This window comes from Juglans microcarpa x Juglans regia, chromosome 2S, assembly GCF_004785595.1.
Source record: "Juglans microcarpa x Juglans regia isolate MS1-56 chromosome 2S, Jm3101_v1.0, whole genome shotgun sequence".
NCBI lineage: Eukaryota > Viridiplantae > Streptophyta > Magnoliopsida > Fagales > Juglandaceae > Juglans > Juglans microcarpa x Juglans regia.
This window is the reverse complement of record NC_054597.1, coordinates 6,664,010-6,690,753: the sequence shown is the minus strand read 5'-3', so window position 1 is coordinate 6,690,753 and position 26,744 is coordinate 6,664,010. Positions and strand designations below refer to the sequence as shown.

At 36.9% G+C, this 26,744-nt stretch overlaps 2 protein-coding genes and 1 pseudogene across 3 annotated transcripts; all 3 read right to left on the bottom strand.

The window, feature by feature from the left end:
• Positions 1-11: 11 nt before the first annotated feature.
• LOC121253073 lies at positions 12-3,334 on the bottom strand (annotated as a pseudogene).
• Positions 3,335-11,516: 8,182 nt separating this feature from the next.
• Positions 11,517-15,612, bottom strand: LOC121252551 (aspartic proteinase Asp1-like). 2 transcript variants are annotated; one of them, XM_041152251.1, is made up of 8 exons: positions 14,895-15,612; positions 14,658-14,772; positions 13,890-14,113; positions 12,850-13,074; positions 12,613-12,751; positions 12,062-12,259; positions 11,890-11,959; positions 11,517-11,793 (listed from the first exon to the last, which is right to left on the bottom strand). In XM_041152251.1, the coding sequence occupies exons 1-8, from the start codon at positions 15,110-15,112 to the stop codon at positions 11,681-11,683; spliced, it is 1,302 nt and encodes a 433-aa protein (XP_041008185.1). In that variant the 5' UTR covers positions 15,113-15,612; the 3' UTR covers positions 11,517-11,680. The 2 variants fall into 2 exon arrangements, with proteins under 2 accessions (XP_041008185.1, XP_041008183.1); XM_041152249.1 differs by having other exon boundaries at positions 11,890-12,259.
• A 1,521-nt stretch (positions 15,613-17,133) lies between these two features.
• LOC121252550 (interaptin-like) lies at positions 17,134-26,312 on the bottom strand. Its single transcript, XM_041152248.1, has 7 exons — positions 26,176-26,312; positions 24,969-25,034; positions 23,087-23,245; positions 22,546-23,000; positions 22,339-22,450; positions 21,515-22,243; positions 17,134-18,432 (listed from the first exon to the last, which is right to left on the bottom strand). The coding sequence occupies exons 2-7, from the start codon at positions 25,029-25,031 to the stop codon at positions 17,482-17,484; spliced, it is 2,469 nt and encodes an 822-aa protein (XP_041008182.1). The 5' UTR covers positions 25,032-25,034; positions 26,176-26,312; the 3' UTR covers positions 17,134-17,481.
• Positions 26,313-26,744: the final 432 nt, after the last annotated feature.

Genomic DNA, 26,744 nt, shown 5'->3' with positions numbered 1-26,744 from the left:
GAAATTGCTGATGCGTTTCTTATTGTTAGTTGGTGGTTGGAGGTTTAAGATTCAGACCTTTGGGTTGAAGGAATTGAAAAGGTGATTGATTTGAATGAAGAATTATTATAATAAAAGAGGGAGGAGATAGGCACCAGCTAGGCAGGGTTACATAACTGATACAATCGACATCAAGTTGCTCTTAAGGATGTCTTTGATACAATAGCTATTAAGGATGCCTTTGATGCTACCCAAGGTGAATTGACAATTGTATGAGAAAGTTGCACTCATCACTATCATAGATCTCACCCATCTTGTCTTGCATTGAGATGTCTGTAAACAAAAAACATAAAACAAAAAGCAAAAAATGGAAAGATCCCCAACGCAGCAGACGCAGGCCAAGGGGGGTGGTGTTAAGTGTTGGGATGTTGAGCTTTATGCTAACACTTACTTTTAGATGTTGGAAGCCGATCCAGTTTGTAGGGAGGCGGGTCCCATCCAATCAACTGCTTCTCGTTGTCATAGATCACCATCTTGTCTTGCGTTGAAATGTCTGTAAAAGAAAAAAAAAGTGTTAATGCTCCATGACTTGATGCATCAACCATTACCTCCAATGATGTTCAGACTCTGCCCTACTTCTGTTCCGTCTAGAATTCCCAAGCAAACATTCCCTCGGGCTTCTGTAATAGTCGACAGCATTCTGAAAGAGAATGAAAAAGAACTATGGAGAGAATAAACGTAGGACTTACCGAGATTATCAAATATGCTTCTGGGGGTAGTTCAAGCTGAATTTTGGCTTTCCCACCATTGGTGAAGCTCATGAATGCTAAGGGCTTGAAGTATTTCCTGACATCTTGAAGGCTTTGGAATGGCATTCGACCTCTCCAACAAAGAGGGAGAGTCTTGTCACTCACCAAAGAAGTTAAAGCTTCATAAGCCTGAGAGTTTAGGTAAGTATAGGAGCTCCCACTATCAAAAACTACGAGTACTATTCTAGGGTAGTTCACCAAAGAAATATCCTCCGCCTCAGCCACTTAAACAATGTCCAATGACGTTTCGCACCAAACCCTGCCTACTAAGCTGAGATATAATGCTGGACTTTCCATTCCCAAGGCCAAGTACTCCATCAAAGGGATGAGGAGATGGACCGGGAATCTGATCATATTCACAGCTGTAGACATGAAATTCAGAACACAATAATATCAGTGTACAGAAGCAACTCATGAAACTAATGATTAATTTGTTCTCACGTACATCACATATGGTGCACCTGAATAGCAGAGAAGAGCCCTTCTTATCAGGATCTGGTAACACTTGGTTATTATCAACATCCACCAAAGTGGCTATACCATTCAAAATTAGATGTCAGGATCACATAAGGTTTGTCATCTATCTTATATGGGTCCATTTGAAGATATAGGCGGCACAGTCAGGTCAATTAGATGAGACAAAACAACTCAGAAAAATTTAATTCATGGTTACCTGTTAAAACACGATCCTCGTACTTGACTATGCATGATGTTTATCCAAACAAATTTTCATGTGCTTTTCTCCTGAAATGAGTTATATTTAATTTCCAGTTTATTTCAGCTTTGCCATCTCTGGTCCTTAACAGCAATTGTGAACAGCCTGACCCATTGATGGGTAGCACTACCAGGGAAAAACATTTTTTTTTTTTCCTGCCATTAGATGTCGAATTTCATTTCCCTCTCTCTCATATAGTTTTTCATAGATGAGAGCTCCAAACAATTTTGGGTCAACAATAAGCAGATTGGTTCCTGCTTTTTTGGAGTTGTAGGGAGCCTTTTCTTTAACCCTATTTTGGCGTGGAGTTGAAAGAACCATCAGTCTTACAGAGGTCAAAGACTGTATGGATCAAATTGTTACAGTTACCAGTTGGAAGTGTCCTTGGTCCTCAAGTTCATTTCCTATCATAATTTGCATCTTTGTATAAGAACAATTCTAAGGTGTACTACGGCAATTCCATTCAAAGGCATGATTCTCTGAGATCACTTAAAGAAAATAAAAATTAAGAATAAACAAAAGTAATTGAGATCAAGAAAGTAAACAAAGTCACCAACCCAAGGGCCAGACGGGGTTTAAGTTGAATTCCATCCATAGAGTTGAGGTAGAAAACGTCCTTGACAAGGGCACCTAGGGATGAACCACCATCACCAAACTGAACCTCATAGTCGCATTGTTGTTCTGGGTTTTCTCATTTGTGGTCGCCCGTTGGGTGCAACAATTTACAAAGAGGGTCGTTACAGATTATCGCATTGTTATCAGGCCTGTAAGGTGGATTATAAGGGGCCTACAAAGAAAACTAGAATGAATTTTTCGTCGTTAATTAATAACTACTAGCATGTCTGACATATATGAGCAATAAGAAACGCAAAGAAACAGAGAAGATAGTGATTTTTTACAAGAATCTAATAATCTATGAAAAGCTTGAAGAATTAGACTTGAATTCTAGAAACTCTCATGGTCCCATGGCCTTACTAGGCCGGGCTCTAATGGTCCACATTTGAGTTTTATTTTAAAAAGATTAGTCAAATTTGTAATTAAAACAACAGTATACGCTCATAAAGCTCCATTATACTACCTGTAAATATCTCGTGCGGACTTGACAACAACCTTCACATATAATTCATCTACCAATATGGGGACTTTGATGATTTGGGGTACCACAACAAATAATCTTATGCTTGTTTGATGAAAAAGTTATATAGAATTCACTTTTACGAGAAAGAACACGGAGAACCGGTCATGACAATTTACCTCGATGCACTGGACGCAGGGAGCGTCACACTGGAGCCATATGAGGTCACTACCAGTATCAGGATCAAGAAAGTATGGCTTTGATGGCTGGCCTATGTTGAGGGTAACGTTGTAGAACCCGCCAAATACGATATCTAAGCGCTCGCTACATTCAATAGATTGTGTCTTAATAGGCTTGTGTAACCTGGAAAACACTATATAAGTGGGCAAGAAGTTGTAGAAGTACGTACGTACCCGATAGAATACACGTTCCCGTAAACGGGGAAAACAATGGAGGATCCAACTCGGTTGAGCACCATTGACGATGTCGCTTCCGCTGGAAGCATAGACTTTCTCCTATCATCATAAACACAATACACACACCAGCGCTTGCAGCAGCAGCATCACTCCGACGTTCTCTTTCTTCATCTCTCTCTGTGCGGGTTTTAGTTTTGTTTTCTGCCCCTCAATTGGCAAATGAATGGACAGAAGTTGTAATGAATGAAGTACGTGTTCGACAAAATGACTGGAAGAGAGTGGGTACGGACAATCAATTGTGCGTTCTTGGCGTTTGTGCATGAACCCAGTTCAGCCTTTTGAGATTGTGGGAATCTTCTTTACGGGTAGACGCAAAAATAGAGATGCTTTACTCGAACCAAAATAAAATAAAATTTACTTAATTTTATGTGTTACTTTATATTGTAAAATTATTTTTATTATAAATTATATTTAATGTATCATATAAAATCACATTACTATATAAATTTACTTATGTGGTTGTCGCGGTGGTGCAAAAATGAGTCATACGACATCTTAGTATTACATCTTTAAGAAAATGATGGACATACAATTCTTTTTAAAACTTTTTCCAACATTATGTTTTAAATTAAATGTGTTTTTGTAAAATATTCTTGTGAATATATTATATATGAAAAAAATCTATTCGTCATTTTTTTTTCATCATCTCATGATGTGATATTAAATGATAGGTTCACAAGTAAAATATAATAAATAGTTTCCAATTATCTAATGCCATGTCATAGAATGATGAAAAGATGATGAGAAAATATACTATGAGTAGTATTACTCATTATACAGATATACACAGTAAAATACAAACAATGGAGGAGGGGAATTCAAACAAACACCCCAACGTGCTTGATACAAAGTAGAGGAAAAAAAATACTTGCAAAAATTTTAAGCTGGCTTGTTGAGTTCATCACATTTTCTTGACTTCGATGCCACTACATTGCTAGTGAATGAGCCACTTCATTGCCTTCTCTATTGATGTACCGCACTTTCTAATTATGTCTTCCCCTCATCATTACTTTGATGTCTTCAATGATATGTCCACAGAGAGACAAGTTCTCTTCTCCCCTGTTAATAGCATTCACCACCGCTTGGGCGTCCCCTTCCAAGATCATTACAGAAATCCATAGTCTGCCGTAGTGCTAAGCTTCTTGCAAAAGCTGGGTCTTTGACTGGTTGCTTCTTATAACAGGCACTTGCCATTACTTTCCCTTTCATCACGAATGACAATACCTATCCCCATGTTTTGTTCATTAAGAGAAGCATCCCAATTTGCTTTGATAAATCCTTGCATTGGTTTCTCCCATGTCTACAACCTTCTTTTGTTAATATTACCCTCTGCAGATATTCTCTCTGCCCCTGATACTAGAGCCTTCTCATTCTCTTGTACTAACTGAAAATCTTCAAGGACTGATCTTGCTGATCAGACTATATTGCTAGGGCTTTTAAAACTTTTCTTCAAAAAATGAAAGAATTTCTTATGAGCCAAATCATTCTCATTGTGACTGCAACCAAATCCAACTCCTCTTTCTTTCGGCCTTTTTATTAATTTCTCCCACAAACCAAGAAAGCTCTCTTCAGTGCTTGACCATTTTTGAACATGTCTTAAAGAATCTAGCCAAACATCCCTTGCTTTTGGACACTGCCAAATGACATGCATAATAGTCTCCTCCTCTTCATAACATATCGGGCAATTGGGATTTTCAACTATTTTTCTTTTCCACAGATTTTTCCTTGTTGCAAGAAGGTCATTTCCAGCTTTCCACAAAAATAATCTAACCACCTCTGGCACCTTTAAACTCCAAATGTTCTTCCATCTCGAATCATTAACTTGCTCCCTTCATGATTCTCCCCTTGTGGACCTCTTTCTTTCTAACTCCACAAAATAAGCACTCCTCACAGAGAATATGCCTTTGTTTAAGGGATCTCATATCATCTTGTCATCTGATCCCATCTTACTAAGAGGTATACTACATATTTGTTCAGCTTCCTCTTTCATAAAAATTGCCTTCACCAACTCCTCATTCCACCCTTTTCCACTCTGATCCAAGCTCACATACCCTTGCATTTCTATCAAGGATCTTAATAGAAGATTGAACACAATAAGAGGATGGAGACTTAAGCCATTTATGACCCCCACACATTAATACTTTTGCCATTTTCAACCCTCCATCTCAAGCCTTCTTTCAACAAGTCTAAAGATCTCCAAACACTTCTCCAAATCAGTGATGGCTTATACCCCAATTTGGCCTCCAACAAATGCTTTGTTTTAAAGCATTTCTCTCTGAAAATTACTGCAACCAAAGAATTAGGATGCTGTAGAAATCTCCATCCCTATTTTGCTAAGAGGGCTGTGTTGAAGCTTTCAAGATCCTTGAACCCCAAACCTCATTTAATCTTCTGATTTCTGAACTTTTTCCAGCTTTGCTACTGCACCTTCTTCTCACCAGCTTGACTACCCCACCAAAACTTTGATAACATGCTATTTAATTCTTTACTCAGATTTCTTGGTAGTTTAAACACGCTCATCGTGTAGGTAGGAATTGCTTGCAAAACAACTTTTATCAATATCTCTTTGCCAGCTGAGGATAGGAACTTGTTCGTCCAACAACTGATTTTCTGCCATACTCTATCCTTAATACCTTTAAAAGTGTTAAATCTTGATCTATCTACCACAGAAGGTAGACCTAGGTATTTGTCATAGCAACCACATGCCACTGATCCCTTAGCCCTTAGTATTTGTTCCTTAACTTCTGACTTTGTATTTGAACTAAAGAAAATGGAAGTTTTTTCTTTGTTCAAAAACTAACCTGAGGACCTTTCATACTTCTTCAATATCCCTAATAGCTTGTTCCATTCCTTAATCTTGGCTCTTCCAAAAAGAACGCAATCATCATAAAACAATAGATGATTAATTTTGGTATGTCCTCTTGCCATTGTCACCCCTTTAGTTAAGCCTCTAGCATCAGAGTTATTAAGCAAAGAGCTCAATCCCTTTGCACAGATAATGAACAGGTAAGGGGATAGTGGATTCTCTTGCCTTAAGTCTCTTGTAGGTAAAAACCTTCTTCCTGGTCTACCATTGATGAGAATTGAGTATGAGAAAGAAGTAACACAGCACATGATCAATTTTATCCATTACTCTCAGAAATCAAGCAACTTCATCGTAGCCTCAAGGAAACTCCATTCAATTCTATCATAAGCCTTGGACATGTCCAGCTTGACAGCCATGGTCCATTGTTTTCATTTTTGTCTTGATTTCATGGAATGAAGGGCCTCATATGGCACCATAATATTGTCTGTAATCAATCTTCCTGGAATGAAGACACTTTGGGAAGGAGATATAATAACTGACAAAAGCTTCTTAAGTCTGTTAGCAAACACTTTTGAGACTATCTTATACAAAACATTGTAAAGACTAATAGGTCTATATTCACTAACAACAGTAGGATACTTCACTTTAGGAATAAATTCACTAATGGGTATAATTCAACAAATGATCAAAACTGCCACCATTTAAAAAAGACAAAACAGCTGCACATACCTTCTCTCCCACTATCTGCCAATGGTTTTGATAGAAACAGGCCCATAGACCATCTGGTCCTAGGGACTTTAAAGAGCCCATTTGTTTTATAGCTTCTTCTACTTTAGTTCTGGTAAAACTTATAGAGATACTTTCATTCATCTCCACAGTGGCTCTAGGCTCCACCACCCTCAAACAATCTGTTATCTCTTCTACTATGGGACTAGTAGAGAGAAAAAGCTTCTCAAAATACCCATTAAATGCTTCTTCAATGTCTTCTCTATTGGTTAGGATCTTTTTTGTTCATCAAAGTCTTGAGCAATACAGTTTCTTCTTCTTCTTTGACTGGCACAAGTATGAAGATATTTAGTGTTCCTATCTCCATGCTTGCACCCGTTTCTTTTAGCCCTTTGTCTCCACTTCAAGTCCTTTTGTTCCAAAAGTAATTCCGGCTCTTTTTGTATCTCTTTTATCTCATTTATATTGTGACAACCCTCATTCACCTGCAATTGCTTCAAAACCTTAGTTTTCTCGACAATTTCTTTTGCCTTATTCCTCCATAAATTCCTACTCCACCTTTTCAAACCACTGATGCTCCTGTTCATCGACCTTTGTAACTTCATCATGGGGTCTCCCTCAATGTCTGATTGTTGCCACTCATCCCTTATAGTTTTGTCACAATCTACTTCAGCAGCTCAACAAGCTTCATACTTAAAGCTTTTGCTTCCATGTGAACTAAATCTCCCAGCCTGTGAAAACTTAAGGAGCATAGGCCTGTGGTCTGAACTCCTTGCCACCAGTACCTTGACACAAACCTTTTTATGCAATTCAATTCAATTTTTATTAGTTATTACTTTGTCAACCATTTCCTTCGTAAATGTTTCATCCCCATGCATGTTATTCCAAGTGAACTTATCTCATTTCCATCCTAGATCAGATAGGCCCCCACTCTCTGATGCATTTCTGAAGTTACACATCAAATTGTCTCCTCTAGGTCTGCCTTCCTTCTTTTCATCATTAGTGACTATCTCGTTGAAGTCTCCAATAACACACCAGGCTTGGTTATCACCAGGTTTAATTGATGATAAAAGATCTCATGCCTTTTGTTTGTCACAGGGTGACCATAGAAGCCTGTTAATAACCATTTTTGTTTCCCTTCTCCATCGCAGATCCATGCACTAATGTGCATTTGTGTAAAGTTTAATATCTCCCCCATTAGCCATTTTTTCCAAAACAGAACCAGGCCTTCTCCTCTTCCTATCGATTCAACCCCAAAACAACCCTCCATTCTTAGGCCTCGTTTGTTTTCAGAGATGAGATGAGATGAAATAAAATTTTTTGAGATATGTGTGAATAGTATTGAGATATGTTAAGTATAGATGAGATAAGATAAAATATGTGTTTGTTTATAGAGATGAAATGAGATTAGTTTGATTTTTTTTTTGAAGTATTTATGGTTGTGGGACCCACAGCCGTTTACATCAACAATATTATATTACAGATGCACTGAAACGAGATGAGGCCCGCACATGAATAGTACAATTTTTTTTTCCTAACATTTTGGCGTTTTCCTGGGCTATGTTGTGTTTTGTTTTGTTTTTTGTTTTTTTTTCTACATCCCTTATTAACCAATTGTGTGTAATTATTTTTCCTTTTTATCAAATATTTTGTTGAGTCATTAGAAATATTTGTAAGAAAAAAAAAACCCAACCTCATTTAAAAAATATTACACATAATTATTCCTAAAATATATTTCTTTTATCAAATATTTTAGAGAGTCATTCCTAATATTTTGTAATGATTTTTGCTACTCGTTATTACTGCACCATACACTCGTTAAGAAAAAAGAAAAAAAAATAAAAATAGGTGTGTGATGTATGGATGATAAATATTTTTTTTAATACTGGTGGAACCCACTTATAATTATATTACTTTTTTATAATAAAATATTTCCAAAATGGTTGAAGCCCGTGCATGAACAGTAACAACAAATGGCTTGACTTTTTTTTTCCGGTGTTTTCCTGGGTGTTGCTGTATTCTAACCATACAACATAGTAACAATAGGTACCAAGGGTTAGATCCACTTTTTTTTCTAACAGTACAGAACAAGAACCAGGTAGACCAGTTTTTTTCGCGTATAGTATATTTTATAAACAGTAATAAATTAATGAGAGATGAAATGAGATGAGATTAAAAATGAGTGTTTGTTTTCAGAGACAGTCTAACCATACAAAACTTGGAAAAGTTTTCAGAATTTTTAGTTTCATCCCTGAAAGCAAACGAGGCCTTAATCTCCTTCGAATATTCTCTAATCTACAGGTCTTCAACTTAGTTTCCATCATAAACACTACACTGGGCAACTTATCCTTTACTAAAGAGCAGATGTCTTGAACTGTTCGAGAGTTCCCAAGCCCTTGGTAGTTCTAGCTTAAGATTTTCATGGTAATTGGCGGGGCTGTTTAACAACCTCTGCCATACTCTCGGATGTTGTCACTTCAAGCCTCACCCTACTTAGCTTAAGCTTCTTTTTCACCTTCTCTCCTAAGCTTTTCTCTCTGTTACCATCACAAGGTTTTTTTGTAGGGGAACCAACACGTAAAAGTTCAGACACCTTACCTTTTGCACGAGCCCTCCTCTTCCATGCCCTCCCACTTTTCACTAGGTCCCTTATAACCTCTTCCTTTTCCTCCACATCGAGCACTTTTTGAACTGACTCATTGGAATATTTTACATCTTCACTCCCTTTTTTTCTTATCCCCTTTGCCCCCTTCAGCTTCCTTCAATCTCTCCTCTTCAGACACTTCCTCATCCACAACATACACTTGGTCTTCAGTCCCACCTATTCTTGGACCCTTTCCCTGACTCACGTTCAATATTTATTTTCCTCCTTTTTGGGTTGACACACCCTCTTCTCCTTCATCATTCCTCAACGATCTTTCGCTTCTATTATCTCTACTAAAAACCCGAGAAATCCTTCTCCTTCCCACTGAACTCACCCTTAGCCAGGCCCCAAATTGTTCCTCTCTCTCATTTTTTCCTTCTCTCTGTCTATCCTTCTTAGGACATCCGTGAGGACTATGGATTATCCTACCACAAGAGAAGCATATATGAGGTAATTTCTCATACCCGAAAGAGACCCACATTTTGTTACCTTGGCTATAATTGTTCTCCCTCTCGCTAGTGGTTTGGTGAGATCCATTTCGATAAGGACCCGGAGACAACATCCCCATCCACTCCTATCATCCTGCACGTCAACATCAACCACCTTACCCATTGTACTTCCCAACTGCTCACCTCTTTTCTCCGTCATGTAAGCTAAGGGGAGATTATGCATCTTCACCCATAAATCCTCCCGTTCAAAAATCATCTTCAGTGGAGGAATGAATCCATCAAACATCTGCAGCACCATCAATTTGTTGTCGAATAGCCAAGGTTTCCCTCCCCATACTTTCTGGTTGTCTGTATGAGTTGCAAAGATGATGACAAACATTCTTCCCCACTACCAGAAACTTAGCCACCCTGCTTAACTTCCAAACGTTTGCCATCGTAGATTCTAGAAGACCTTGATTAATCTTTCTTTTCATCCACACTTTGCCAACCAAGCTTCTATCTCCCTTATTCTTGATCTCCTGAGGAACACTATCATCCCGTTCTACATTTCGCTTTTCTTCTTCCATTAACATGAGCTTTTCCCATTGTTCTTCTAAGCTTTCCATCTTCAGCATCCACCATCGTGCCTAATGTACCTCAGCCCCCGTTCTTAGATTTACATGGGATCTTCCCTTACGTACAACCTCTCTCCTCCCTCTGCCATCAGTACTGCACAGAGAATCTTCCTCCCTCTATGCTGCCAACCCAACACTATCTACCACCAATTCTGTTAGAATCTTCCTTAGGTATAGTACTGCCCACTTCTCTCTTTACTCAAATGAAAAAGAGAGAGAAGACTCTTGGTAACATGTTGAGATATTGAATATCTCCAGTGGAATTGTGCCAACAAAATTGTTAATTCCCTATGCGATTCAATGATGATTATATTGGTCAAGAGGTCAAGAATTCCTCATTCCTTCCATCATTTCGAAACAAAGGATTGATTGTATTGGTTAAAAGTAAAAAAAAAAAAAAAAAAAAAAAAAAAAAAAAAAAAAAAAAAAAAAGAAGAAGTCAAGAACCAAAATGACAAGTAGAGGTGTAACCAGTCTGGTTTTGGACATATTTTAAAACCGAATCGGTATATATCGATTTTAAGATTTGAAGAACTGATACCACACTGGTTAGACCCCTAAACCAGTACTTCCAGTTTTACAAGCTCTGGTCTGGTTTTTTCAGTATATTATATGTATAGTACATATTATATGTTATATATATTATAATATATAATAATATAGTGATAATATATTGTAGTATATTATAGTATATTATAATTATATTATAGACTATAGTGATATTGTATTAGTATAACTACTAATACTATAGACTATAGTAATAATATATAGTTATTTATATAGGATTTGAAAATTTAATGTTATTTTAATTAGTAATTTAGCATATAATACAATATTATTTTATGTATAATTATATATATTACATATAAAAATTATATATAATATAAAAAATTCTATAAAAAATATTTTATATAATAAAACAATTAAAAAATATATATATATTTATATGAACCGGTTTAGTGTTAGAAAAAGAAAAATGGGAATTGGATCGATATCGACCGGTTTCCAAAAAAATAGAATTGATACCGATACCGAACCAAACCGATTTAGAACTGGACCGGACCAGTGCACCCTTTTTTTTTCACCCCTAATGACAAGAACTTCAAAATAAAAAGTAAATATGTATGCATGAGAGCTGTTCCAGTTGAAATATGGGGGAAATTCTTGGAACACTCTTTCCCACTCCTTAAAAAGTTTTCCCTAGTTTAAAGTAGCACTGCATGGATGGTAAATTTTATTGAATTAATCAACAACTATATCTGTAAATTATTAATGTTAAAAGGTAAAACCTTCTACCCTTTTTACCATATACATAAACTAGTACACATCATTATTTTCTTAGCCATATTTACATGTGTGCTAATAATGAGAAATGGACTCATTGTTTTCACCAAATCCCAACAGTTTTAGGTTTTGGAAGCCGATCACACTTGTCTGACACCCATCCAATCAACTGCTTCTCATTGTCATAGATCACCATCTTCCCCAGCATTGATATGTCTGTTAAAAAAAAAAACAATAAAAAAAGTTTTAAGAATGGGGATGTTTGATTTTATGTTTGTGGTAATGCTCCATGACTTAATGACCAACAATTACCTCCAATGATGTTCAGACTCTGCCCTGCTTCTGTTCCATTTAGAATTCCCAAGCACACGTTACCCTTAGACTGCAATAAACATGTTGTTTGAGTGTTTTGATACACAGTGACTTGCTTGCTACTGAGACATAGATCGAAAAGAACAGAGGAGAAAATAAAGGTGGGACTTACTGAGATAATCAGATAAGCTTCTGGGGGGATTGCAAAATGTTTAGCTTTCCCACCATTGGCAAAGCTCAATGCTAAGGGCTTGAAGTATTTCACTACATCTTCTATGCTTTTGAATCGTCTTCGACCACTCCAACAGTATGGGAGAGTTTTGTCATCCAATGCTTCTCTTAAGTGCTTTCTAGGTAATTCTTTCTTCACCTACAACATCATATAAGCCAAAAAAAAGAAAATTTTTTTACTGATGTTTAATGTAAATGTAAAACTAACTTTTTTAGTAAGAACAACAACCATGGTAGGAAAATCTTGGAACGATCATTTGGTGAATGGTAAATAGAAATATAGCACCAGTGTGAGTACAACACAACCATATGATATAAGAGGAGATGAAGCATCTATTCTCTATTAGCATTCAGGAATTGTGCAAGTAATTCAGAAATTCTTGAAAAGATTAGAATTAAGAGATAAACTAGAGCCTAATCCACATCATTAGTATGAACGCTGGGTGCTATTTTAGCTCTAAAAGATTGGAGAAAGATACAGATTTCACTCACCAAAGAAGTTACTGCTTCATAAGCCTTGGAAGTTAGGTAGGTGTAGGAGCTCCCACTGTCAAAAACTACAAGTAAATTTCTAATTCCAGTAGGCTTCCCTCCAAATATCAGTTCTGCAAACCCCGGTGAGTAATGTTCGCTGACATATATCACAAAGAGTGATTTAAGAAGAAGAAAATATGAAATATAATGGGGAGTTTGTAAATTGAACAGAGGTGATCCAGAAGGGCTAATTACCGATGATCGCGTGACATTGATGTCCAAACCACACGTGAAGCATCATAAAGGTCATTCCCAAAGAAGAAATATCCTCCGCCTCGGCCACTTAAACAATGTCCGACGACATTTCTCACCAAACCCTGACTGCTAAGTTGTGATATAATGCTGGACTTTCCCTTGCCAAGGCCAAGTATTCCATCAGAGGGATGAGAAAATAGACTGGGACTCTGATCATATCCACATCTGTAGACAATAGATTCAGAACACTATGATCACAGTGTACAGAAGCAACTGATAAAACTCATGATTTGTGCTTACATGAATTACATATCGTACACCTGAATAGTAGGATAAGAAAGCTTCTCATTTAGCATCTATTAACACTTAGTTATAATCATAATCCACCATCCAAATATACCTTTAAAAACTACATGTCAGGATCACATCAGGCTTCTGATTTTTCATGTATGGGTGCACTTGAAGACATGGTGGGGATAGTTAGCATAGTTAGAGGAGACAAAATAATTTAGCACAATGTCATGATTGGTTATCATGTCGAAACATAGCCAGAAATAGCATACCCAAATGAATTTTAGCCTAAACTTCTACATTTATTCCAGTTACACCATCCTTGAATTCTAAGCAACCATTATTACATGAACCGGGAAAACATGAGCAGAAAATTTGCTTGCAGTTTACTGCTGATTGCTACATTTCTCTGTTTTTAACAAGATAGCTGCCTTGAGTTGAAAAGAGCCATCATAGACTAAAAGAACTCAGAACTCAGATAAAAGTCACATATGGAAATACAGTTATAAAGATTAAACATGCGATTCAAATTATTTTAGTTAATATTTGGAGGTGACATTTGTCCTTGAGCACCTTTCACATCATAATTTGCAACTTAGTATAAGAACAGATAGAAAACAAAGTTAACGTGAAAGGCTTGCAACGAAAAATTCCATTTAAAGACATGATTCTCCAATATTACTTCAAGAAAATTGAAAAATTAAGAGAGTGAAAACAATTGAGATCAACAAAGCAAGCAGAGTAACAACCCAAGGGCTAGATGAGGTCTAAGGTGTCCTCCATTTGTTAAGTTGAGGGAAAACAAATCCTTGACAAGGAACCCCATGGATGAAACACCATCTGCATAATCAATCTCATAGTCACATTGTTCTGGGGTTTCGCATTTGTAGTCACCGGTTGGGTGCAAGGATTTACAAAGAGGGTCCTTACAGGCTACCAGGTTGTTAGTGTGCCTGTAAGGTGGATGGGGAGCCTACAAAAAATGCAGAAAAATAAAATGAATTTGCTGTTGTTAAGAACTATTTACTTGCACTAAGATACGCGGGCATTTAAAACAATATTGCATCCGGGATAATATGAAACTTTCAAAGACAAGAAATAGAGAAGGCGGTGATGATGTTAAAATAAAAATATTTAACATAGAGTATAATATATATATATATATATATATATATGTAATTACTTTCAAAAACATTTGTTTAGATCTCATATTCGTGGCCAGTTGGCGGAAGTCATCCATGTGAACAATGTATATTCAGTAGTAATCAAGAAAAATTGCTCAAATTTGCACACAGTTCTGGTGTTACATGCAAGTTATTCCATGATATGAAAATTTCCTCTTTTCTTTTTATATTTCCATAATTTTAATAAGCATTAGCGACCACAAATTAAACCCCCTCTCCACTTAATGCCCTTGTGAGTCATGACAGTTATAAAACTTGTGCATGCTGGATGAAAAAGCTATGAAAGTCATTTTTACAAGAAAAGAGCATAGAGGACTTGTCCTGAGCATTTACCTCAGTGCACTGAACACAGGGCTCGCACTGGAGCCATGTGAGGTCACTGCCGGTATCAGGATCAAGGAAGTATGGCTTTGATGGCTGTCCTACGTTGAGGGTAACGTTATAGAACCTGCACAATACAACAGAAAAGTGTTAAATTCAACAGATTGCTGGATATGGGTTTGGAGTCTTGACACATTAAATGGAAAATTCTGAAAGTGGGGAAGAATTATATAGGAAGTACGTACGTACCCAATAGGATACACGTTCCCGTCAACGGGAAGCACAATGGAGGAACCAGCTCGATTGAGCATCAGGGACGACGACGCTTCCGTTGGTAGCATAGACTTCCTCCTATGATACTGCTGCTGCTGATCAAAGTAAGAACCTGATGACGATGATATCTCGCATAAACTCAGCGCAAACACCAGCACTTGCAGCAGCAACACCCCCACCTTCTCTTGCTTCATCTCTCCCGTTCTCTCTGTGTATACTCTTTCCCTCAGTTAGCAAATTATGAGAAAGAGCGAGTTGTAATGACCGAAACTGTGTTTGATAGAAATAGAAAAAATTACAGATAAGATGGATCAGGATCAATGAATCGTACGTTCTTGGAGTTTTGTGCATGAACCCAGTTTTATATTTTGAGGTGATTTGTGGGTGGAAAGCTATATATATACTATGTGGGTGTGGATAAATGGGTCATCTAGTTTTAGGATATTAGCATTGCTTCTGATCAAAGGATGGATAGGTATTGCTTGGCGGTTGCTCCCTTAACTCTGTTTAATTGCCATTCTTTTCTTTGCTGTTTGGTTTATTTAAAACACCCTTCTTTGGACTAAAAAAGAAGAAGAAAAGAGAAGAGATTTCTTCTAATATTCTTTATTCCTTCCCTCCTATGAGATCGGAGGATTGTATTAGTGGGCTTTTGAAAGTAGTTTTGTCTTATAGGAAAAGAATAAGTCAGCAATTGTTTATTTTTTCTGCACAAATTAGAAAGGTAGAAATAGAAAGATGAGAAACCTCAGAATTAAAAAGGCATGTGGGTTTCAATGTTGAGAAAAGTACTTCCAGTTGAAATATGGGAATTTCTCGGAAACTTCCCTGTGCATAAGCATTCTCTCTCACTCTCTCTCTATTATAATAGCACATGCAGGAAAAGGAAGCTTCCATCCTTGATGCATGGGAGTATCTGCTATACCTTTAAACCTTTATACAAAGACAGGTATTACATGCTCTTTACAATGTTAAGCGTACGATACTGTATACATAAAAACACATACTCCAATATTTTTTTCTGGTTTAAAATTTGGGGAGGGGAAAGTTGGAAGCAAAGCTCCTTGTTTGTTTTTATAACTCCTCTCAATTCATCTTATATCATCTCATCTAATCATTACAACTTTACCAAATTGACACAATAAAATAAACAATTCAACTTTTTCAAATCTTAAAATTAAAATAATATTAAAAAAATATATACTAACAATATTTTATTCAATTCTTAATTTTAATCTCAACTCATCTCATCTGCGAAAACTAACGAAGACTCTGAAACTCAATCAAAAATTAATATTGATCCTAAACATGTGATACATTTGAAAAGAGCAGTACATATTACTCTTGATAACCAACAGAGCAAAGTAATAAAGCATTGAAGTTTGAAACATGCTAAATATGTTATGAATTCAATCCACCCAGAGTATCCAACGTAATGATGGGAAATCTATCCATTTTTCCACTTTTATCCCAACTTTATGCTCATATAGAAGCTTAAAATGAAAATCTGATCATCATGAGCCCTCGTACTTGAGTAGGAAAATAAACCGTACTTGAGTAGGAAAATAAACAAGTCACAAACGAGCAGCACCCAAAAAACCTTCAGCTTCTTGGTCAAGGGGTTGTTAATTTTTCTTTAGCGTGATGATATTTTTCTGAGGTCTATTGTGGCAGGAAAAACAGCAAAGTCAAGGCCTATCAATAATGAAATTGTTCAACTATCCATGGATCTAAGGACCAGCGCAGCAGCATCAGGTACAAATACAGCAGTAAAGATAGGAGTACTGTTAGAAGTTAGAATATATGCTCCTTTCAAGAATCTAAGCAACACATTTGTATTTATGCACATTCATCAAAAGGAGGAAAAAAAGTATAGGTGTCCGTCCTTCTCAAAGCATATCACCCTTCACCAGTTTCACAAGTTACATGTAAACCTCTTTGACAGATTAAGCAAAAGGCAGTTGAGCCCTCTAGAAAGTAGAAAGGGATCAAAAGACTGCACTAGCACTAACACGGCCTGAAAATCTTGGAAGATTTGCCTCTCCTTCATTCACAAGCTAAGCCAGCATAAGTTTACAGGAGCTTATTGATAGCAACAAACTCTCAGCGAAAATCTAATGCAAGATGTTATTCCATTTGGCTTTGATCCTTGAAATGCAAAGTGAAACAACAGAAGCAAAAATGAATCAGACAATGTTAATGTATGTAACGATTACACTAATATAATATTTCTATCATTGCAGCCATGAAAGACTTCATCACACAATCGTCTTTAACAACTCGCTACTCTTAACATTACCATTAAAGAGAGAATGGTTAGATATTTCTTATGCACATCTTCACTAGAAGAAATAAAAACTGACGTCCGTGATTCTACAAAAACAAAAAAACCCATCAAATACTAACTCTAGTAACAAAATTGCAAGTTATAATGCTAATGCTACAAAAACAGAACGTTCAAGTAACTATTGTTACTATCCTCATATTGCTGCAGTCCACTTTTGAAGGCCTTTCCAATGCTTCGCTTGCTTCGGTTTGCTCTTCAAGGACAATGGCTGTCTCATCACGATTTCTGCTCCAACCTCCTTTTCGGAGGCCTCCCTCGTCCTCTATGTTTTAATCGCTCCTGCAGCTGTGAAGGTACTGATGCTTCCATAGTTGTAGCTAAAACTTGTTTTCGTTTGGGAGGCCTCCCTCGACCCCGTCTGTCAGGCTGTTGCTGCTGCAATTCATTGTGTTTCTGATTACCCAAGGGTATTGACACCTGCAGATCTGCATCTGCCTTTGACATGGTTGTAGGAAGCTCCGTCTGTCCTTGACGCTCTGCTATTTGATGATCATTTTGGTTCTGAAGCACTGTGGGCAGTGCTACCATGGCAGTAGTAGTAGGATCTATATCTCCCTTTGACTTAGGAGGCCTCCCTCGGCTTCGATGCTTTGGCAGCTGAGGCCCATGATGATGCTGATCATCTGAGAGCAATAATCCTCCCAAAGCCACTTGCAAATTTGGCTTAAATTTTGGAGGCCTCGCTTGGCCTTTGCGCTCAAGTTGTTGCTGTTGATTGTGCCAATTTTTTGAAGGCAATGAATCCCTCACGGTATCATTTACAGCCTGTTCAGGTTGGGAAGCACCTTGGCTTTGATGACTTAACTGCCTCCCCTGGTCTAAATACTCCAGCTGTTGCTGCTTACATTGATTCCTATGTGCTAGGGGAAACAACGGCGTGGCAGTGTGATCTTCACCGTCGTTTTGTCTGTGAGGCCTTTGCCAGCCTTGGCCCTCCTGTGGCTGTTGCTCACGACGATGCATATCATGTGAGGATAATAATTCCCCAATTGCTGTCTCCTTTGCCTTTAACTTTAGAGGACTCGCTTGATCTTTATGCACTAGTTGTTGCAGCTTGTAGTGATGCTGCGAGGGCAACGATTTTATAATGGCATTATCTACTGCCAGTTCAGTTTGGTATGCGTCTTGGCCTTGAGTTGGTTGCTGCTCCTGCTGCCCGTGCTCAAGCTGCCAAATATAAATGAACTTGAAATTATGTTTGGCATATTCTATATTTTCTTTTGAACTTTAATTAAAGATTCCAATCTGTGGACTTTACTATTACATCGATCATCAATGGGCATTAGCTAAGAGATCAACAGAAGCTTTTAAATGATGCCATCTTGCACTCAAGTGCCTTTGCCTAATTACAATCATTTCCTTGGCTTCCCATGGAAATGAAGTCATGTATCTTCATTGATTCCCGGCTTCCCATGGAAACGAAGTCATGTATCTTCATTGATTGTTATATTAATAATATGTAATATTTTTGGTGAATTATTGTACACAGTACGTGGTGGGGATGATTGACAGTAGTGGACTACTACGTTATCCTGATAAGGAGTCAAGGAAGTGACTCTCATAAAATCTCAGAGGTGGAGTTTGAGCCCCAATGTATTCTATACTCATACTAAATATGGATAGCGAATGGCTATAGGAAAAGAAGTCAAACATCATTGCTACCAAGCATTAAAGTACCTCTGACTCGCCACCATTGGACAGCTGATGGCTCCAGGCAGTAGCTGTCTTTGCAGTTGTCGCCATGTCTATGGCTTTATTTTATCAATTAATTGAACTGTGAATTCAATTACTAATTTGTTTCCTATTTTTTCTGTCTTTTTTGATAAGCAAAGACATCTTTCACCAAAAGAGGAGGAAGCTCAAATACAGAGTATATCAAAGCTGCCTGAAATTCAGACGTTCTAAAAATTCAAGTTGTTAAACAGACATTGCCTACAAAAAACCATACAATCATTTTTTTTATAGGTAGAAATCCATACAATCATACAGTGAATTAGAGTTTGATTCAATCACGAATTGGTTTCAAATGGAAAATATGGTAAGTAAAACATCCAATTATTAATGCAAAATATTTTAAATACTTTGCTTAAGTCCTGCAAATCTCATCGAGATGTTTAAAAACTAATATTTGTTATTTTGTTCTATAACCTCTTAGAAAATCACATAAAAATTCGTCTCAATATATATCTTCAAAGATGATATTCTATCTTGTATTTTATAGTATCCAATAACGTATACTAATTGGTTACAAATAGAGTATATGTTTAAAAACAAAATTTGAATTGGTCACAAATAGAGTAAGAATTGGTCAAAAAAATCTTGAATTGGTGACATCTCGAGATGGCACAATGTGATCTAACCCAAGCAGGCCAAAGATCATGTTCCATAATATATACTAGCTAGCTCGCAATTGAGCAGAAAAGATGATACACTATTTCCCCCAATTTCTTTACACATGCAACACCAATCAACTACTACAACTTGCCACTTCCTCATGTTATCCACATAAAAAAACTTCCTAAAGCTGACGTCCATACAAAAATTACTTTATTTTAAGTCATTTAAAAATTATATTTTAAAATAAAAATATTTATTAAAAATAAAAATGAATAAATTATTAAAAGATATAAATTGATTTTTTCAACTTTTTATTATTTGTTCTTTTTTTGCTTGAGGAATTATTCATTTTTTTAATATTTTGTTTTTTAAGAAAACTATTTTTCTTTTTCTATTTTTAATTTTCAAAATATTAATAACATTTTTATCTTTTTCGCCTTTTTACTTTATTGAAAACTTTCTTATATTTTCGATTTTTATTTTTGAGCAAGGGTATTCGATGACTATCTTTTTGGGGGGGGGGGGGGGGGGGATTGCAAAATTGGTGGTCGTTTGTTGGGTGGTTGTGTATTTTCCCCAAAAGGAAATTTCTCCAAAAGACTAGGGTTAACTTAATTGGGGCAGTTTACCAAAGATAAATGCAATATTGTTTCTGTCTAACTACTAATATCTCATTCCACCAAAAAAATAAATCTCGATCCAACAAGTTTCACCAAGAACCTGTATATCAGAATTTCTTATTGCCACAAGGTTATCCAGCAACAAATTGACTTACTCACATATGTTACTCGGATCTATTTACTTTTCTCAAAACTTCTTCAAAAGTATTTTATCTGCAAGTATTTGATGGGTGAAATTCTCATGCAATCAACAATAGGATCCTAAAACTCTAAAAGCTTATGCCTCATGCCTCAAGAGGATTTTTCCCTGCCTCGTATAGTTGGGGATGGGTCTAGAATTAAATTCTGGAATGACTTATGGTGTGGAGATCGAATCCTCAAAGAAGCCTACCCAATACTAAAAAACATTGCACAAAGAAAGGTGGCCTCAGTAGCAGAGCTTATGGATCTCTCTAGTGGTTCACCCCAATGGAACATCATTTTCCTTAGAGCCGCCCAAGATTGAGAAATTGACACATTTACAGATTTCTTCAATCATGTACACACTTGTAGTATGTCTGGAGGAGCAGATAAGATGATATGGTCACCATCCAAGAAGGCGAGATACAATGTACAGTCGTACTATAAATCTCTTATGACTCTACAAGAACACTCCCATGGAAGAACATATGGAAGACTAAGGTCCCCCTAAAAGCTTCTTTTTTTGTATGGACAGCTTCATTAGGGAAGATTCTCACCTTAGATAATCTAAGGAAACGCCACTTCATTGTATTGGAGTGGTGCTACATGTATAAGAAAAGTGGTGAGTCTGTGGATCATCTATTATTGTATTGTGATATAGCCATGAGTTTATGGAACGATATATTCGCGAGCGTGGGACTCGATTGGGAAATGCCAAGAAGGGTTGTTGAATTTTTGGTCAGTTGGCAAGGAATCCAGGGTAATTCTCAAATTGCAGCTATGTGGAAGATGATACCGACCTGTCTATGGCAATGCATATGGATGGAGAGGAACGGTTGGAGCTTTGAGGATCGTGAATGGACAATGGATGAGCTTAAAACTTTTTTTCTGCACACTTGATTCCATTGGTCGATTCTAATAGACTTTAATGGCATGAACGTACATGATTTTCTAGTAACTTTAGACAGTCATGCCTAGGTGTGGCTCTTCTTATATATGTCCCGTGTACTTGACTTCGCCTATTATCAATAAAATACTTATTTACTGATTATTCCCTATCCTCGTAAATAGCTCTCTGTAAAGAAATCTGGACAAATTATCATTTCTATTACCTGGTAATCATGTGCCTTTCCCTTGCCACTAAGTGTAGCCTTCAGCTGCTGCTCCTTTTGACCTGATGGCTCCAGCCTTGATGATTTAAGCAACAGGGGACCCCCCGAATATGGAAGCTCTAGTTGCTCTACATACCCCAGCTCCTGCGAGTCTGAGAGTACATCAAGAGAACTCATAATTGGTAACAACTCCAATGGCATCGGGTGGCTGCAAAGTTCTGAATGGTCTTCAGGAAAGTCCAGTAGCTTCATTCCAAGCTGTCCTGAGGCCACGTTGAGAGAAGTTCTTGATATGGACGCCTCTTGCTCAACATTTTCTGTTTCCGTTGCTTTTAAACAAAATTCTAATACTCTCTCTGAATCCAGAAGCTCTTGCTGCAGCTCATTTTTGAGCTGTCTTGAATTTGTTAGCACATCAGAGGAAGTTCTAGTTGGTTTTTTCTGGCATTCTGGCACCTCTTGCCGACCACAGAATTTTTTAACTTGCATTTTCTTTTTTCTAGATTTCTTCTGTGATGTTTCTACTTCATGTCGTGGAGGCCTTCTTTGATTAGAAAACTCAACTTGCTGCTTGTGCTCGGGCTTCATTAGATTTTCCTTCTCTTGTTCTTCCATCACAGGTTTTAGAGTGTCATGCTTTGACACCTGACTGACACTTGATGAGTTAATAATATCCATCAGATGTTCCTCAATCTTCTTTGTCCTCTTCAGCAATTCTATAAACTTATCCTATCATTCAGAGTGTAATTTAGTAAAACCAAAGCTTTGATAAGATGAATAGAAAGTGGTCATCAAAATATTCAGACACAATTCTTAATATTTACCTTTGAGAGAAGTGATGAGCCATCATTTTCCAATCTCCGGCCTGCAAAATAAGAACTCTGGGATCTCACAACAGCTTCACCATTCTCTGGCTCCTTGGATAGGTTCGGATCACTGTTTATTAAACAAATAAAGGGGGGCTTGTAAAATCAGGAATACAGACAAAAAAGGGCACAACAAGCAGAAATAATAAATTGAAAGGGGCAAACCTAAGGCCAACCATCTCACTCCTCACTTCAGTTTGCAGCTTATTTTGTTTCTCAATAGCTTCATTCTTTTGCCATTGTAGCTCAATTAACTTTTCAATTAATAGAATTCGTTCTTCTTGTAACTGAATCTGCTTTTCAATATAATTGGCATGTGGCACTGGTTCACTTCGTTCTTCTGCAGACTTTTGTTCTTCTATTGGTTTAACTTGACCTTCAGCTCCATTCAACTGCCAGTGCTTCCTTTTCAGAGAATTTTTGTTTCCCGCAGGCAGCTTATAACAATTTTCAGAAGTTTTAACAATCTCTCCACTCTCACTAAGCTTATTCAAATGATGCCTCAAAAAACTTGCATGAGCCCATGGCAAATCCTTAACATCTTCCTTGATAAACTTGGAAATTGCTTCCTCAGTTGAGCCCTCTTCCTCATTCAATCCTTCAATTGCTCTCCATATCATCTACGCGAATTCAGATGTAAAGGCAGGACATCTAAAAATCATCAGAGAACTAATGGAGAGCACCATCAAAGACAAAAGTATAATACCAGAGCATAGGTGGGATGATCAGGAGTGTGCAAATCAGAGAGTTTCTCGCAAACACATTGTTCAATGTGCTTCCTGAGATCTGGTCTGAGGGTATTGTAGGTGTATAAACTTCTATACTTTCTCATTGCAGCATCAATGATCTTGTTTAACTTTAGTCTCTGTGCATGGCATAAAAAATATGTTGTCATCAGGGGTTTTGGAAATATGTGTAAACCCAAAATATAAACTAGCCCATATAACAGTTCAACAATAACTGATTCAGCCATCTGTATGAATGGCTGAGCCATTAAATCATCTAAGCTGTGTCATAAAAATAAAGCTAAAGGTTAGGACACACACTGTGTACATGACAAGTGGGTCTTTTTATTGGATAACAAGGCTCTTAATTAATGATAGCATATTAATGGAGATGAATTTAGCAGGAAGGATTAAAATCATTTGCGATAGATGCATCATCAAGAAGCAATGTAATATGAATTTGTATCTTACTTATTCCAACTCTTTCTAGTTCAGGCTAGACTCTTTCCTATAGTGTTAAAGGCCTTTTTGTCGATTAATAGTAAAATACAAATAATCTTACAAACTTCTAAAAATATAGTGAACTTGTGATACCACATTGCTTTAAAACCAAACCAAAAAAAAAATCTAAATACAAATGCCTTACGGGTAAACTTGAGATAATGGAGAGCATCGAGTATATAATTTTGGGGAAAGCACATTTTGTACTTTCAAACTACCAACATTTTTTCAATTTGCACCCCCAAACAACAAAAGCCATCAATTTTCACTCCAAACTAACACTTTTTGGAGTTTACACCATCGATCATGATCTCACTGGCAAAATTGTGCCACGGGTCCTATTTTTCATTGATCTAAACAGCCAGATTTAAATCAAGGGTGTAAAATTGTAAATTGCCAAAAATTGGTAGTGTGGGGCCAAAGTTAAAAAAAGGGTAGTAGTTGGGTAAGCAAAATGCACTTTCCCATATAATTTTTAAACATAACTTCTGATTACCGTGCTCTTCTTTCTCCAATGATATGTGTTTTCTACCACTTTGAAGTGTGGCTGGCAATGTGACATGGGTTTACAGGTGTTCAATCTGCCCAACCACCACTTTATTGACAAGGAACACTGTGATATCATTATAGCCCATAGACACGCAGAGGCAAAATGAATCCTATGTATAACCAAATACAAATATTCAGACCATTGACCGAGATCAGAATAAATGAAAGCACAAATTCGCTCTATTCTTTTCATTCTTCTTTGCCACCCCAATGGCACCTTTTCCATAGAGGGAATTGGAAAAAAAAAAAAAATACCTACTAATGTCAAACATATTTTGAGGAAATTCCCAAATTAAGTTGAGTTATTTATGAGTGTATAAGGATTATGAAATAAAAGGGGAATCTCTTGAGTATATAAGGAAACAGGTTAACAAAAATATGTTAGTAAAAGGAATGAATCTAGAGGAGGACTAGCCCAATCAACCCCAGGAACAGCTCTACCAACCAAATGGACTCTTCATCTCCAAGCTCCAAATACAGCTTCAGGAGCAACATTTTCCCAACCAATGGGCCTTTAAATCCCGTAATTTTTAGACATACAGCCTTGTCTTTTAATCTTAGGTACAATCCAAATCCAGTTTTATACAAATTTTCACAATTCTGGGCATTTTATCAAAGCATGAGTTATAACAGCCACAATTTAGTTATGAATATGAACTTGCACCAAAAACTGAAGCAAGCGACCCAATTTAGAATGTACATAAATGTTTGTATGCCTGTGTGTGCGTGCATGTACAAGGGGCAATTTGACAGACCCAGAAATAAAAATCACATTTAGAATAATTGCACTGAATTGGACAGGGAGAAACCTACATGATACGGGCCCCCATCAGTTTCCGCCCCTGCTTTTGCTTGTTTATTTTCTGCGTTCTGCATTGACTGTTAAAATAAAGATAATCCAATATGAAAAACTTCAAACCAAAAGACAAAGAAACCCGGAAATAAAAGGGAAAGAAAAAAACAAGAATCCGAACATTATCACTCTGATTGTCAAGCAGAATCAGAACTGAACTTCAGAATGTTAATCCTAGCGTCAATTATTTATACAAATTGGAATTCTCGATCAAAGTTAATAATTTTGATCAATTGGATAACATATCTCAAGTGGACGACCATATTTAGAAAGCGAGCTGTCGGTTTGGTTATCTGAAATTGTTTGGTTTTGGTTAAGGATGTTCGTCCTAGGTTTTTGTCGGTTTTCGGGTCAAGGAATCTACAGTGCCGCCGGCTGCATCTTATTCCCAAGTCGTTCCAAACGGCACTTGGAAACAGAGAATGGGAAACAAAGGTAGTTTCAGCTGGGGTTCGATGGCAATAATCTGTATCCTTCATAGGCCCACGAGTGGCCTCAAGAAAGGAAGAGGAGGGCGCTGATGGAAGAAACGCCATGCACTTTCCCTTGCTCCCATTGATTGTGGTAATCTTTCCTAAAAGAAAATTCTATTCGGAAGCTTGGTATTTAACACATCCTGCACACCCTCCACGTCTGCAATGTAAATTGTCATTTTTATCATTATTTCAAAGGGAGCCTTTTCTTCTCCTCCAGAAGCTCACCCGCGGAAGGAAAAGAGGGGGGTGGAATGGCTGCCAACGCCTCTGAAGCTAATAAATCGGATATCACAATCAAACTGGAGCTATAAAGATCAGAGAGAGAGTGTTCCGAGTAAAACTGGAAGCCTGGGTTTGATTTTCATAAGGGATTTTAGGGCCTTTTGGTTTACGTTTGAATTTTAGTTTTCCGAAAAACAAAGAGGAAAAATGAGGATGGCAAAGTCTCAAGTATGGCAATCAGTTCTGCTATGGTGTACGGCTGTGAAACTAATAAATCGAATACCACAATCGAAAATACATTGTATGCAACTGGAGCTATAAAGATCGGAGAGAGAAAGAGACCAAATTCTATTCGGGAAAATTCATTAATGCCGTGCCCAGAAATGCCATGCGGCTGTTCAATCCTTTCGTTCTTGAATGGTAAAAACTGTTTAGATCAGAGAGAATTAGAAAGGAAAATTATGATTACCTTCCTCTGCCACCAACGGCTAGAAATGCTATGCGGCTGTTGAAGAAGAAGGAAGAAGAAGAACCACTGGGTCAGAAATGCTCTGCTATGCCCAGAAACGCTCTTTGTGACACTTCTGTTTGCTTGTGTTTGTTTTTGTTTTTGTAATTATTAATAAAATGCTCCACGTCACCACCTTCACATTAAACTGTTCCTTAAAGTTCCGATTTGTATTCGCAATCTATCTCAACGCATCTCACTACTATTCATTACTATTCATCAATTTAAACTCATAAATCTCACTACTATTCACAATTCATCTCACTATTATTCATAATTTATCTTAACTCATCTTTGAATCCAAACGACACCACTTCATTTAGAACTATAACTCATCTCAACTCATCTCAATTTATCATTACAACTTTTTCAAATTCTAATATAAAATATAATAAATAATTCAACTTTTTTAAATTTTAAAATAATAATAATATTAAAAAATAATATTTTAATAATATTTTATCATCTCAACTCAATTCAATTCATTTTAATATCTCAACGCCTTAATTGAAGATTTGGATAGAAGATAC

What these genes read in the sequence shown, in the direction of transcription:
- LOC121252550 (XM_041152248.1), bottom strand. Translation starts at nt 25,031, where the DNA reads ATGCAGAACGCAGAAAATAAACAAGCAAAAGCAGGGGCGGAAACTGAT. An exon ending in GCTCATCACTTCTCTCAAAG is followed by an intron (nt 22,244 to 22,338) that starts GTAAATATTAAG and finishes TCTGAATGATAG; the next exon opens with GATAAGTTTATAGAATTGCT. An exon ending in GAAAGGCACATGATTACCAG is followed by an intron (nt 18,433 to 21,514) that starts GTAATAGAAATG and finishes TATATTTGGCAG; the next exon opens with CTTGAGCACGGGCAGCAGGA.
- LOC121252551 (XM_041152249.1), bottom strand. Translation starts at nt 15,112, where the DNA reads ATGAAGCAAGAGAAGGTGGGGGTGTTGCTGCTGCAAGTGCTGGTGTTT. An exon ending in GGGAACGTGTATCCTATTGG is followed by an intron (nt 14,773 to 14,894) that starts GTACGTACGTAC and finishes TGTATTGTGCAG; the next exon opens with GTTCTATAACGTTACCCTCA. An exon ending in TCAATGTCACGCGATCATCG is followed by an intron (nt 12,752 to 12,849) that starts GTAATTAGCCCT and finishes GATATATGTCAG; the next exon opens with CGAACATTACTCACCGGGGT.